This window comes from Petromyzon marinus, chromosome 10, assembly GCF_048934315.1.
Source record: "Petromyzon marinus isolate PM22_M1 ecotype Great Lakes invasive population chromosome 10, UKy_Petmar_22M1.pri1.0, whole genome shotgun sequence".
In the NCBI taxonomy this organism is placed as follows: Eukaryota; Metazoa; Chordata; class Hyperoartia; order Petromyzontiformes; family Petromyzontidae; genus Petromyzon; species Petromyzon marinus.
In genome coordinates, this window is record NC_133676.1 from 9101084 (window position 1) to 9116444 (window position 15361).

The 15361-nt window shown below is 47.3% G+C and overlaps 1 protein-coding gene and 1 long non-coding RNA gene across 10 annotated transcripts in view; one reads left to right on the forward strand and one right to left on the reverse strand.

Annotated features, from left to right (window-relative positions):
* The window catches only part of CDK14 (cyclin dependent kinase 14), a 135459-nt gene that overhangs the window by 29809 nt on the left and 90289 nt on the right, over nt 1–15361 (forward strand). For all 9 annotated transcript variants that reach the window (XR_012941406.1, XM_032951406.2, XM_032951407.2 and 6 more), the window contains 3 exons: nt 228–485; nt 4033–4127; nt 5729–5808. Coding sequence is in view for 8 of the 9 variants with exons in the window: in XM_032951406.2 (XP_032807297.1) it covers nt 228–485; nt 4033–4127; nt 5729–5808 (433 nt within the window). In the remaining variant the exon portion in view is untranslated. The remainder of the gene's footprint in view (nt 1–227; nt 486–4032; nt 4128–5728; nt 5809–15361) is intronic.
* The window catches only part of LOC142924226 (uncharacterized), a 44550-nt gene continuing 29574 nt past the window's right edge, over nt 386–15361 (reverse strand). The window contains exon 3 of the long non-coding RNA XR_012941408.1: nt 386–510. This is a non-coding gene — a long non-coding RNA (uncharacterized LOC142924226). The remainder of the gene's footprint in view (nt 511–15361) is intronic.

The following is a 15361-nucleotide window of genomic DNA, read 5'->3' on the forward strand; positions in this document are numbered from 1 at the left end:
TTTCCACGTGAGCTCGATTGCTACCTTCACTGGAAATCAATGCCAGGCCTGTTGGAAGCCATGTACAAACACCGATGTGCCTGAGCACACCGCCCACACGGGCAAAGGCACAATCATCGGAAAGCTAATCTGTGTCGGTATAAATCACCCCGCGCTTCCCCAAACGCCCTACTAAATAAAGAAAATTACACGAACTCTGTTTGTTCTTCAACCCCCTTTTGTCGCAGATGTCCGTGTCGAGGATGTCGGGGGGCCGTGGCAGCGTCCTCGCCGCCGACCCTGTCATCTCCCAGCTGGAGACGATTCCCGAGGACCGGCGCGCCAAGGCGGCGGCGGTGGCGGCGCAGCGGCGCGTCCACAGCGCCTCGGAGCCGCCCGAGAGGCCCCCGGGCCGCGTGAAGCGTGCGCCGTCCGACACGGACGATGGCATCCGCACGGCGGGCAGAGACTCGCCGAGCTCGCTCCGCCATTCCAGTCCGGGTTCTGTAAGTGCTTGTGCCATCCGTCCACCTGTGTCATCCGTCCATTGCCATGGGACCATCCATTGTCATCAATTATTATCATGAGGATCATCAGGGTCAGCATCATTATTTTCTTCATTGTCTTTATCTTCATCATCATCATCCAACATCATAATCCTCCTCCTGACACCTCCACCCCTAATTCAATAAAATTCAGAACAAATGTAGATTTATATAGTGTCTAAATGTGACCATATCTCAACATGTTGTACAGGAACAGTGGGTATATTTATTTGTAGAGAGAGGCAATCCATCATAGGCAGTGGAATAAAAAAAGGTCTTGAGCCTGGACCTGAACATTTTGACTCGGAGGCCAAATGACAAAGACCACCCTTTCCCCACCCCCAGTTAAGCCTTGTACACCATAAGGGTGAGTGCTGTTATCGAGCACCTTTGAAGGTTGGCATGGCACAGTGCTGATGTTTGACATACTGCACTGGACATTTATGTGAAGCTGGTTTTTGCCCTAGGGGAGACCAGGGTAGGTTCAGATGCCACTTGCCACTTATGTTATCCATGGCTGGGAATTTAACCCAGGTCATAGGGCATCGTAGTACAGCGCAATAACTGGGGGGGGGGGGGGGGAGGGATATACTCCCCCCCTCTCCCCACTCCCCCTTTAGAGAAATAAAATACCCCCCGATATGCATACAAAGATTGTTGGGCAGACACCTGTGTGATTGTAATGTTTCAATGGATATGGGGCAGTGTTCAAATTCTGTGACGGTCCTGAAACATTGGTGGAAATTCCATGTTCTTATGGCAAGGGCAGTTTATTCATGGGACAGCCTAAATTAACTTTCCCTATATCTGTATTTATTTTAACAACCACAGAAGGATTGGCTGAATTGGCCACCAATCATCATTTGAAATTGCAACGTTCCGACAATATACCAAGTGATCTTACAAGTGCATCTCCCAGCCACTGCGGTACTTGCTTCTGATTGATAATGATAACGTTGTTCGATACATCGATGTAATGCATTCATTTGTTATCCCCCCCGCCCCGTTTCGATGGGTAACGGCATTTGCCCGCGTTGGCGGTGTGCTTAGGCTCGTCATCAGTGTCTGTGCGTGCCTTCAACTGGGCTGGGATTGATTTCCAGTGAAGATAAAAGCCGAGCTCACCTCTGAAAGGCATTGCCAAGCGAGAATACAGGACTAGCGAGGGTTTCAGCGCTAGACACATTTACGATAGGGTCTAGCGTTTTTTTTGTTCATCAAGCAAAGCTGAACAAACTATTAGAACACAGGATGATCAGTCAATATTAGAAATACAAAAACATTACAAAGAGAGTTACAAAGGAATGTAAAGACGTGCTTGTAACACCACTGTAATCTCACAACATTTTCCTTACAGGTGTAGATGCTTTTATTTTGTATTAATAATGCAATGTGGGTTTGGGCAGAACATGATGCTAGCATGGATGATGGCAAATGGTCGAGACTAACTATGGACTGGCAGCCAAAAATTGAAATACGACCAAGATAACGTGCACCCCAGAGATGGAGCGGTGAAATCAGCTCTTGTTGAAGTGCTAGATGGATTGTTGTATCGCAAAACCATGAGATATGGCAATAACATGGGGGGGGGGGCTTAATTCAGCAATCGGTCGATCCTGAGTCAAGATGATGATATCATTGTTATGTAATTCAATGAGGTAATTGTGCGGCTCAGAGGTTAGAGTGCTAAGTTGGCACCACTTAGACCTGGGTTGAAATCCAGGTATTTGCCTGTGCTTCAACTGGGTCCTCAACTGTCGTGAGTTGATGGTCTCAGTCCTGTCACCAATGTCAGCACGCAAATAAAACACGTCCAATTAAATTTAGTTTTACACCTAATTAGGCTTAAATGTCAGCTCTGAGAATTGAAAAGATCAGTTGATGTCATACTGCATGCAACTGATGGCTTCAATGTATCTCAGAATTATCTCCGTGATATCCACTTCTGTGGGCTGTTGTCTAATATCAAGGGTTACACTGCTGTGTGAGAGATCTGAATGGATTCTCTATACCTCGATGCCGATAGCACAAGTGGAATAAATTTGGAGAAAAAGATAACAGCGTTTTTTCTTTAAACAAATGTTATTTAAATGCAGACGTGCAAGCAAGAATAATGTTTAAAAGAACCCAGCTATCTTAGGAACATGAGGGCTTTGGCAATAACTGCATGCTTATCTGTCTTGTGCTGGATGAAACAGTCTTTGGTGAACACCCAATGCACACAGGCAGAATAAGGCTCACTGGCACAGTGGCTTATGTGCTGCAGACACGGCACACACATTAACCTGCCTGGCCTGAGGCTATGTGCTGCTTTCTCCTCTAATAATAATACTTGGTACGAATGTTACAGCCAGATAACTTTAACTTCATGTCACATACATCCATTATATTAATACATTATCGCATGCTTTTAAATGCTGATCACATCTCCCGTGCCCATTTTGCAGCGGAGGATTGGGGAAGCAATGTGGGGGTGGGTTCTTTCTTTTAGGGCATCTTCTGTTGTAAGTTTTCACCCAACGCTCTCTCTGTGGATTCGCTCGGCGCTTCTCACGCTCTTGTTCTATCTATCTCTCTATCTCTCTCTATCTCTCTCTCTCTCGAGAGAGATAGAGATAGATAGAGATAGGAGGAGAGTCGTCTATGCCTCGTGGAGTTGGCAAGCTTTAAATGAGCGCTAGGGACTCGCTGGCACTCATTCCCGTGGGTTCTTTGCCCAGCAGCCGGCTTTCCTTTCAACTTAAGAACTTCAAATGGGACTGCGCGCCCAAGGATTCTGTCTGAAGGAAGTGGATTTCTTTGGCCACCGCAGTGCAGGGCTTGCGGCCTGCCGTGAAGGCACTTACTTTCGTTTTCATTACGTAATAACCGTCGCGTGGGAATTATTTTTCAGCAGCTTGTGCATGCTGGTGAATAATTTTAACATGCTCCTGTGTGTTTGCAGACATTTCCATACCTACGAGTGGTCGTGAGTCATCGTTGTCTCCCTTCATTTATTTTTAGTCGTAACATTGCTTTGATAAATTGGGGTTAGATCTTGGCCATGGCTAACATTGGTGGCGTGTGAATTCCAAACCAGTCCTTGGGCCACCACCTTCTTTAATCCGTACTGACCAGTGTGGTGCAGCAACCAATCCAGGGGCAATGCGATGTGGGGAAGCCTTCATCTAGCAGTGGAATGACAATGGGTTATAATGATGTAATTACCAAAAACAGTTGCCTCGAAATCCCTGTTACATTACTTGAAAAAGTAGGCCCAATTCCGTGCTTATGTTGTAGCCAAATCTGGAACACCTGTAGCATCTAATCGTCTCTTCTTAAATTCTAGCCTTTCTGGGTTTAGGGCAGAGTTAAATGTCACAAGACATTGCTTCAAATAAAGATGAGGATGACTTTCTAGGTGCAACGCGATATACAGCAATAGCGGATAAAATTACAGCGCAGTTTAATGTTTTAAATTTTTTTTTTAAATGCTTGTGACTAACAACGCCCATGTGGTCTTTTACAGCCCACGAGCCCGAAGTTTGGGAAGGTGGATTCATACGAGAAGCTGGAGAAGCTGGGCGAAGGATCTTATGCCACCGTCTACAAGGGCAAGAGCAAGTGAGCCACACTACTTAGAGACCCCATCCATAACTGGCCTCCTAAATCTATTTTTTTATCTATCAGTTTGCTCAAATTCCAGCCGTATATTTCACAATTGTGTACACACACACACACACACCTTGCTTGCTGCATGTAGACGCTCCTGCACACACCACAAAACCCTGCCACCGGACGGATAAACATGGCAGCCGGTCTTGTGTAACCTTAAAGCCAGTGCCCTAGCAAGGGTGGGGCAGGCAGGGTGGCTGCCCCAGGCGCCGCCGGAACGTGCGGCCCAATTTCCGGAAGCCAGCTGTGCCTGCCGGTGCCTCAAATATTTGGTGGGGCTGTGCTGGCATTGCAACAGCAAGGTGGTGGGATGGGGGGGCAGGCGGGGGGCAAGGATGGCACCCTGTCCAGGCTCCACAATGTCCAGCTATGTCTAGCTTACGACTCTACCTAAAGCCGCGGATCCATTGGCAATGTTTTGCTATGTAAAAGATTAATACACACGTCACGTAACTGGAATTGCTCGTGTTGAAAGTTATTCAAATCGGCAACAAAATCACATTACACGAGGTGCTCTCAGCAAGCCGAGTTTCGAATGGGGGTGTGGGGCGTAAGCAAATTGAGCCCAGCAGGATCGCATCATTTTCCGTGGCCACAGGTGCTTTTCGCATGTTAATGCTTGCGAGCGATAGGGAATGCAGCGCAGCGTCTGCACTGCACTCCTGTGAATCTGATCATTCGCTTGTTTTGTGCACTGTGGCATGAAAAATAGTAGCTGCTCAGAAAAAAAGAGTTCTGCAGCCAATCAGTAGGCCCAGACACAGCCTAAGGGGGTGTGCGATGAGGAAGTCCGAGCAATTCACAAAGCTGTGATGGATGCCAAAAGTTTGAAACTTTACAATTTGTTCGCAATTTTACGGATATGTCTTAAAGTGTGCATATGATGACCACCACTTACATATGCAAGTCGCATTGATATATAACAAATTGCAACAAATGTATTATTTGTCAGCAGAAGATTACATTTTAGGAATGTAAAATAATCTCTTTGCCCAGGGCACGACTGTATTTACCTTAAATCCATGCAGGAGTGGTCTATCCCTCACCCTGTCCCTAACCACAAACCCTGTATGCCCCATTTCTGCCATTCATGGTTCTAGCACTCCCATTGCACACCCACGGCTGCACCCTCTTGTACCTCAAGGCCAATGCTGATGGTCGCAGCAGTGTTTTTCAAAACAGCGGTGTATTTCACGAAAGCTCCCCTTCCCCCTAAACCAGGTGGCACCACCACCATGTGTTATTGCTTTATCCAGGAACACCCGCACGGATCTCCGTCATGCACTCTTTAAACAGAAACCAAATGCTCCGGAGCCCAACCAGCGGGGTAGTAGCGTGGTTGGTATGGGTCCTGGTGCTAGGAATGAAATGGTGCCCCCACCCCACCCCTCTTCAATTTCCACTCGCCTCTTTGTAACCCGGTCCGTAGGCCCCGCTGTGCAGTTGTACCACCTGCGCACACGATAGCTACGCTGCTGAGCCGTAACGAGGCGAGGGAGTGGGTCGGACGGAGGGTGCACGTGGGGTCTCACTGCTTTGTTGTCATGCAGGGTGAACGGGAAGCTGGTGGCACTCAAAGTGATCCGGCTGCAGGAGGAGGAAGGCACGCCCTTCACTGCCATCCGCGAAGGTAAATGCAACGCGGGCGCCCACACTCCTCCCCCTTCCCACTGTCGCCTCAGAAGGGCCCTTTGTGCGTCGAGCTGGGCCACGAGTTATGGTCATGGATGTTTGTGTCTCTCGCTGGCCAATTGCACCTTCCTCCAGTCGCTGCCTGACTAGAGAGTGTTAGCCATTGCAAATTGAGAAACTGCTTCCCGGACAACATCCCTGGCCCTGCCCAGCGTTTTAAGTGCTTTGAAAAAGATGCCAGAACGCATCGAACAAATATACAATGTAATGGTATTCTACCGCATTGAATATATGCACTGTAAACTCCATAGCATGGAAGAGTAGGCCAAATTCCATCTAGAGGCACTCTCTAGAAGTCCCTCTAGTGGTGGCCTTCTGTCAACAGTGGTGTGAGCAAGTAATTACAAGACTGGACCTTTATTATTTTACCTGTATACCATGTAAGGGTATTATAGTAGATTTAACATGCATGATACACTACGTAACAGTATTCCAGTGCATTTAAAATGCATTTTATACATAATGCTCACCTCGATGATATCCTGACATGAAATCTCAAGTTTGCCGGTCCATCATATAGTCTCTTTGCTTCTTACTCGTACGCTGCGTATGCATACCGGAGCGTTCCGCCCCACTTGAAGCTCCGGCCTTGCCTCCACGGTTACCCCTTTGGCATGAATTCTCAGAATGCGACAGGGAACCCCATGCCGCCTACCACCCATCTGCATCTCGACCACGCGATGCACTTCAGCCCTGTGTGTATGCCGCTTGCACGCCACACCGTGTCATGGTTGGACTTGTATTAGCGAGCAAAGAGGGCGTCTGTCGACACATTCAGTGATAACACTGTAACGTCCTGTGTCTGTGACAGGCCATCTTGTGTCACGTGTGGAGTTGGGTGGCATGCGCCGCGTAATTTCAGCCCAACCGATGAAGCCCATGTTTGTAATGACAGGAAGCCCAATGATGTCGGTGTAGTCGTCCGAGCTGTCATTGCCATTTATTTTAAATAAGCGGCTGCGTTCAAAGTGAAATGGGAACACACGTTGGCCGCTTGACGTGTGCGTCGCAGTAGGAAGTTTATTAAAGCGTTCGAGTATCCTCGCACGTGGAGGATACAGCGCTGGACACACGGCACATGGCACACAGTGGGCACACACGAGACACAGCGGAAGGGTTTCTACTGCAAGGAGCTCAATAGAGCCACCCTAGAGAGCATTTGGCCTACTCTTCCACTCTCACCAGACATCCTGGAAGAGGTGGGAATACCCACCTTTTACCCCACCACACACGATCTGCCGATCAACTAGCAGTGCTGGACTCGTGTACTGCTGCGTGGACAGAGGCAGGTGGATTCAAGAAACTTTACCCATTGTTGAAATTGCTGCACTGGGAGATTGAACCGGCGACCTCTGGATTGATTGCAAGTGCAGTGTGCTAACAATTATACCGTGGTGAACACAACCCACCACAAATTATGCGACAACCATACAGGAAGAGAAATAATTGGGCAGGCAACTCTTTGAATTAGTCCAAGATATTAATCTTGGTAATGTATGAGTTGGTTTCTATCAAACTCTTTAGATTCCGATTCATTTTCTTCTGGCACCAACCCACAAACCTGCAAATCCACAAATCCTGGCCACTCGGGTAAAAAAAAAGGAAAAGTCTCCGGTCTCTTGAGCCGTGTGACAAAAAATGTTAAACTCTGAAGCCAACCCATGCGTATAGCAGTTGACGAACGCATAACATCACAGTGGGACCGAGGGCACTTCTCTCCCCGTTTCATTCCGCCTCATCAGACACAGCCGGCACACACAAAAAAAATGGCTACATTTTAAAACATCGAAATCCGGTGTGCGCACAGCAGGATGCATGTAAATGCCCTTGTTAAATTACACTTATTCATTTGCATTTTCTTTTGATTAAAACCTTTTTTTCTTTTAATGCATTGCAAACAACGTTTGCGCCAATTATCTGCGCCGCTCGGCCTTTCTATTACCGCCTCTGCGTTGAAGTTAAATTACCAGTGGCATCCTGCGCCGGGGCCAGAGGTCACGATCATTACGGTCTGCCCTGCTTTCCTGCCGCCTCGCATGCCTGCCTCTAATTAACTGTGCCGTGCTCACCACGGCCCTTTGGCGCACCCCGGCCACATCTGCCGGCTAAAAAACACCGCACGCAAAGAATGCGTCGCGTAGTTTTTATTTATTTATTACATATATACACGTACACCGGCGCACTCAATGAAGCAGTCGACGTGTCCACTGACCTCATGTGAGCATTGAGTGATCCCCCACCCCCCACCCCGTCGATCTGCATTGACACTCCTGGGCTAGAGGAGGTGAGAGTTTCATTTTCTCGTGCTCGGTATCCACCTCTCTGTTTGGCAGTGGTGCTGTGGTGGGGCACCTTTTCCTTACTGGGGACCGAATAGGAATTTCAAATACCTTTGTATACATGAAACAGACAGCTCAGGTCATGGTACATTTGAGTAATACAAATTTTACTATATAATAAAAAATATATAAAAAAATCCTAATTTATTGGCTGAAAATATCTTAAAACATTGAGGACTCCAGAGCTTGGGCAACTGTTTGGGGCTGGCTCACCCGTCTAGCTGTCTTCCAGCTTGTGGTTGCTCTGCGTTTGCAAGAATCCATTTGCATCAACGATGCTATATTAAACTAAACATTATTAATACTGTACATGTGGTGCCTAATGTATGGGTTGCTATATTACACAGTCGTGGTGCATTGGTTCGCATACAGTGAGGGAAAAAAGTATTTGACCCCCTGCTGATTTTGTACGTTTGCCCACTGACAAATAAATGATCAGTCTATAATTTTAATGGTAGGTTTATTTGAACAGGGAGAGACAGAATAACAACAGAACAATCCAGAAAAACGCATGTCAAAAATGTTATAAATTGATTTGCATTTTAATGAGGGAAGTAAGTATTTGACCCCTCTGCAAAACATGACTTAGTACTTGGTGGCAAAAACCCTTGTTGGCAATCACAGAGGTCAGACGTTTCTTGTAGTTGGCCACCAGGTTTGCACACATCCCACTCCTCTTTGCAGATCTTCTCCAAGTCATTTAGGTTTCGAGGCTGACGTTTGGCAACTCGAACCTTCAGCTCCCTCCACAGATTTTCTATGGGATTAAGGTCTGGAGACTGGCTAGGCCACTCCAGGACCTTAATGTGCTTCTTCTTGAGCCACTTCTTTGTTGCCTTGGCCGTGTGTTTTGGGTCATTGTCATGCTGTAATACCCATCCACGACCCATTTTCAATGCCCTGGCTGAGAGAAGGAGGTTCTCACCCAAGATTTGACGGTACATGGCCCCGTCCATCGTCCCTTTGATGCGGTGAAGTTGTCCTGTCCCCTTAGCAGAAAAACACCCCCAAAGCATAATGTTTCCACCTCCATGTTTGACGGTGGGGATGGTGTTCTTGGGGTCATAGGCAGCATTCCTCCTCCTCCAAACACGGCGAGTTGAGTTGATGCCAAAGAGCTCCATTTTGGTCTCACCTGACCACAACACTTCCACTCAGTTGTCCTCTGAAACTTTCAGATGTTCATTGGCAAACTTCAGACGGGCATGTATACGTGCTCTCTTGAGCAGGGGGACCTTGCGGGCGCTGAAGGATTTCAGTCCTTCACGGCGTAGTGTGTTACCAATTGTTTTCTTGGTGACTATGGTCCCAGCTGCCTTGAGATCACTGACAAGATCCTCCCATGTAGTTCTGGGCTGATTCCTCACAGTTCTCATGATCATTGCAACTCCACGAGGTGAGATCTTGCATGGAGCCCCAGGCCGAGGGAGATTGACAGTTCTTTGTGTTTCTTCCATTTGCGAATAATCGCACCAACTGTTGTCACCTTCTCACCAAGCTGCTTGGCAATGGTCTTGTAGCCCATTCCAGCCTTGTGGAGGTCTACAATCGTGTCCCCGACATCCTTGGAGAGCTCTTTGGTCTTGGCCATGGTGGAGAGTTTGGAATCTGATTGATTGATTGTTTCTGTGGGCAGGTGTCTTTTATACAGGTAACAAGCTGAGATTAGGAGCACTCCCTTTAAGAGTGTGCTCCTAATATCTGCTCGTTACCTGTATAAAAGGCACCTGGGAGCCAGAAATCTTTCTGATTGAGAGGGGGGCAAATACTTATTCCCCTCATTAAAATGCAAATCAATTTATAACATTTTTGATATGTGTTTTTTTCCGGATTTTCTTGTTATTCTGTCTCTCACTGTTCAAATAAACCTATCGTTAAAATTATAGACTGATCATTTGTTTGTCAGTGGGCAAACGTACAAAATCAGCAGGGGATCAAATACTTTTTTTCCCTCACTGTACTATGCTATTATCCCAGTGAGTTAAATTCCCGGCCACGGCTAACATCAGTGGCAAGTGGCCACTGACCCAGTCCTGGGCATCCTATTCACAAACCCACACGGACCAGAGTGGTGAAGCATGGCCCAACAACTGCCACGAGCTATACGGCATGGGGAGATCTTGATTCAGCAGTGGGGCGACAAAGAACTGTAAATTATTACGATTTATATAACACAGAATAATGCGATCAGTGGAAGGTAATGCATGATACGCTCTCATGAATTAATTATCTGAAACCCCCCCAAAAAACATTTTTGGTTTTACGTGATTTGAGAAGTCAATGGAATGACCCTCAATGTGCTGAACATTTTTCACGAACTGTAATTTCATAGCCAGTCTTACTCATCACATCAGACCCACCGCAGTGGGCATCATTCACGAGCGGGTTAAAATGAGATGAGCCCAGAGGACGTGCTCACTGGTGTGTGTTGGTGAGGAATGGGGGGGGGGGGGGGATGGGCGTGCTCACTGGTGTGTGTTGGTGAGGGGGGGGAATGGACGTGCTCACTGGTGTGTGTTGGTGAGGAGGGGGGGGGGATGGACGTGCTCACTGGTGTGTGTTGGTGAGGGGGGGGGATGGACGTGCTCACTGGTGTGTGTTGGTGAGGGGGGGGGATGGACGTGCTCACTGGTGTGTGTTGGTGAGGAGGGGGGGGATGGACGTGCTCACTGGTGTGTTGGTGAGGAATGGGGGGGGGGGGATGGACGTGCTCACTGGTGTGTTGGTGAGGAGGGGGGGGATGGACGTGCTCACTGGTGTGTGTTGGTGAGGAGTGGGGATGGACGTGCTCACTGGTGTGTTGGTGAGGAGGGGGGGGAATGGACACGCTCACTGGTGTGTGTTGGTGAGGAGTGGGGGGGGGATGGACGTGCTCACTGGTGTGTGTTGGTGAGGAGTGGGGATGGACGTGCTCACTGGTGTGTTGGTGAGGAGGGGGGGGAATGGACACGCTCACTGGTGTGTGTTGGTGAGGAGTGGGGGGGGGGAATGGACGTGCTCACTGGTGTGTGTTGGTGAGGAGTGGGGGGGGGATGGACGTGCTCACTGGTGTGTGTTGGTGAGGAGTGGGGATGGACGTGCTCACTGGTGTGTTGGTGAGGAGGGGGGGGAATGGACACGCTCACTGGTGTGTGTTGGTGAGGAGTGGGGGGGGGGAATGGACGTGCTCACTGGTGTGTGTTGGTGAGGGGGGGGATGGACGTGCTCACTGGTGTGTTGGTGAGGAATGGGGGGGGGGGATGGACGTGCTCACTGGTGTGTTGGTGAGGGGGGGGGATGGACGTGCTCACTGGTGTGTGTTGGTGAGGGGGGGGGGATGGACGTGCTCACTGGTGTGTGTTGGTGAGGAGACACTGTGTGTGTGTGTGTGGCTGAGCAGGAGCGAGTGAGCGTTGCCCGTTCGTTGTTGCGACGCGTGGCTGATGAGCATTGGGCAGCCACCGGCAGCTGGGCGTGGGTGAGAGATGGGGATGATCGGGAAGGGCTGCTGCATGGTCCGTGGACGCTGCTCGCAGCACCGGTGGCAGTAATAATTCGCGATGTAACACGCTTTTATGTTCCTGGGTAGTAAGTGCTATTTTCTAATTGATTTTGCCTCGAAAGTACAGAAAATGGCTATTATTCCCCACAAACTTTGCTTTTGTGACCAGGACTTTATTTACGGGATGGAATGACACAAATGCACACCACGTTTTCTCATTGAAAATAGGTAAGTAAAAAAATATCACTGTCATGGTCACAAAAGCAAAGTTTGTGGGAAATAATAGCCATTTTCTGTACTTTTGAGGCATAAGCAATTAGGAAGTAACACTTACTACCGAGGAACAAAAATATATATTTTAACATCTATTTCTATGACCAGTCACAAGCTAATCCCTTAGCTATTTCAATGCTAAATCACTAGTTGCCTCTGTGGATGTGTAGGTTTTGACTTTAACATAGCCATTTCTGTGACCAGTCACAAGCTAATCCCTCAGCAATTTGTACAAGCTAATCCCTTAGCTATTTCAATGCTAAATTACTAGTTGCCTCTGTGGATGTGTAGGTTTTGACTTTAACATAGCCATTCCTGTGACCAGTCACAAGCTAATCCCTCAGCTATTGATATGTAAACCCCTTTGTCAAGGTGCCTCACTTCTCCCAACCAGCTTAAAAGTCGCTACGAATCTTAACATCGTTCATTGAAGCTCTGTCGTCCCGACAGGTCTGTACCTTTCACCTAAAGACGGCCGCTTGCGTTGTGGCCGAAACGTCGTGATAATGTTATTGTGTTATTTTATTGTTTTATTCTCATTCTACGTGACTTTACCGAAAGAACCAAAGAAGAAGAAAATTTAGCATTTCTTTTTTTGTTTCACAGTGTCATGACATTGATAATTAATCTCGGCATGAGCAAGGGAGGCTGCTGTGCCCCAACACACGTGCACTCAGTGCAAATTAACACGCACGCGCGTACATACGTAGATAAAATACAGCAAGTTGACACAGTAGGGGCCACAGCTGGGTGCATCTACCAGTCATCTCAGTCGTTCAACCCATGGCACCCGCTGGGTCTGCCCCGTGACCTCCTGTCGGCGAGCCTTCGACACTTCACGTGGCCTCAAAGTGCACCTAGCCTGGCACCGACGCCGTGGTGGCGTCACCGCCACTTGGTGGCGAATGGCGTGGTATTGGTGTGTGATCTCTATTCCATGTACGTCCGTGGCCAAATCGCCCGATCTCGTCAGATCTCGGAAGATAAAGCGGGGTTGAGCCCTGGATTAGTGCTTGGTTGGAAAGGTGACCGCCATGCACAAACAAGTTGCCATAGGGCTGCGGGGCTACATGCTAGAGGAGTGCAGGAAAATCCATTATTGTACTGTACAGCTATGTGCCCGTGCATATGCTCCCAGACTTCACCAACCCACGCTGCCGGCGCGTGGAGAAGTGCGGTTGAATAGCCCCTCATAGCCCACACACCATGGGGGGAGGCTGTCGTCCAGGAGTAGAATGCCAAAGGTGCTCTATGTGCGCATTTAAATTGCATGATTTTCGGTACGAATAGGTCTCTCCCTTTGTGAAGGGCTGTAAATATTCCGTACGTTCCACACTCGACACACTGTGTATCAATCATGCACGTGAGGGTTGAGTAGCTTTCGCTTATTGCCACGATGACGGAAATAAATTCTGATTTTGGTATTCGTGCTGGAGCAAGCGCTGTTAGCGTGGCCGTTTTGTTATTGTTGGCACACAAAACACCAACACCATTTTAGGTTGAGTTGGCGGAGGAGATGCCGAGGCAAGATTCACTTACCAGAGGCAACTTATGTGTGTGTGTGTGTGCTCAGGAGTTGAACCTTGGCTGCAGAGTGGTATTTTTGTTGCTTATCACTCACCCCACTGTTCTGAACGACTTGAGAGAGAGACACACACAAATAGGTAAATTTAGATTGTTCATAGTTGGATTATCCAGGTTGTGAATTAGCGATGTTTTGGAAAAATAAACATCTTCATGGACACATTGGAGTAATAGCTGCTGCTCACTCGTCAGGGGTCAGTGACTGAGTGCCCATGTGACCTCACACATGTCTGCAAGTAAACCTATTTCTTTATAAAACAACAATAACAGACGAGTCATCCTACGCCTTCACCCGTGTTCCCAGATAATCGATTTCTGACGACAGCTGCAGTCTCTGATGTGTATGTTGCCAAAAGTTGTACCTGGGATGCAGGGATCCTGGTATACATATTGCGCTAATCGCCACTTCACTAGCACTGACCCACCTGTGATATAATAACTCCTGTAAGTAAAGGCCTCTCTCTGTCTTGGTGGTTTATTTATGGGAACATTTCTATTTTGTTTCGTCATGGGTGTTGATTGAACATATTTCACCATGCTTGCGAGCGTGGGGGGCTGGGGGGGGGGGGTTCTGATATTAGGAAGCCACTGGAGCGATGCATTTTTAAATCTAGTTTAAAAACGCATTTATTTTAAACTGCTTTTTGTGTTTAGTTTATTGTCCTTCCCCCCACCTCCGATGAGCACGATTGGCTACGTAGGGTACGAAAGAAGTTCAACATTCGTAATACACTGTACTTGTACGCGCGTGCAGGGCCAGATTAAGGTTCTTGTAGGCCTTCAGTGATAACTTTCTACAGTTATTGCTGCTCATGTTACTACCGCCGCTCTTACTCGCTTGTTTCACACGTACTTTGTCCAGGTTGTTACGAATACGTTCATTAGTAAAGTGTATACAAAGCCCTTGCCGTGTGGCCATAAGTAGGCAGGCAGCCAATGTAAGTCCGCAGTACACAACAAAATGTGATACTCTGACTGATGCCTCTGTTGTTGTGGAGTAACTCATACAGCCAGCTATGGCTCTAGGATTTGGTGTTACATGTTATTTATGTAGTTTATTGTAAAAATTCGGTCACATTCCCTGTGATCACTGTTACGTTGCAATTATGGCTTTATTTTTTGGTGATTTGGAAAACGTTTTTTTTTGGTTTGGACATGTTTGTTTTGTTGTAGTACGCGTTAGACTGATGGCCTTAATCTAAGTTTTATTGTGGTTGTTGTTTGACTTGCATCCCACTGGGATTTTTTGCACACAGCGTGGTGTACGGTGCTTTTTTCAGGAATATTTTGCTGTTTTTTTCTTGGATTTTCTATTTGCACAGTCACACATAGTCACTTTAAGATGTTTTTCTTGTTCGTGTTTTTGTTTGTTGTGGTTGCACCCGATGCAAGAGCCGAATGGCTCACAGGGCTATACCAAAAATAAAGAAACTGAAACTGAACTGAACTGATTATTTAGTCTGTGCCCTAATTCGATGGGAACGCGCTGTGTGCCACATAAGTCTCGAAAAGTTAATCTCCGGTGTTAATTTCTCTCACCTTATGAAAAAAAAAGATTGACATGACTCTGCCTCTTTTGTATATACGCTATCCTTGCTATATAAATAGATTTGTTCAAGGATATATTTTGATTAGATTTTTGTTATCATACAAACCAAAAAAATAGTCAAAAAAATCGTAGGCCCTTTAGTTTTCATAGGCCCTAGGCACAGTGCCTATTGTTTGTATAATAAAAAATGTAACCAAGATCTTCTTGAAAAAATATATTTACATAGCAAGGATAGGCACAGTGTATATATGGATAATACGGCGAT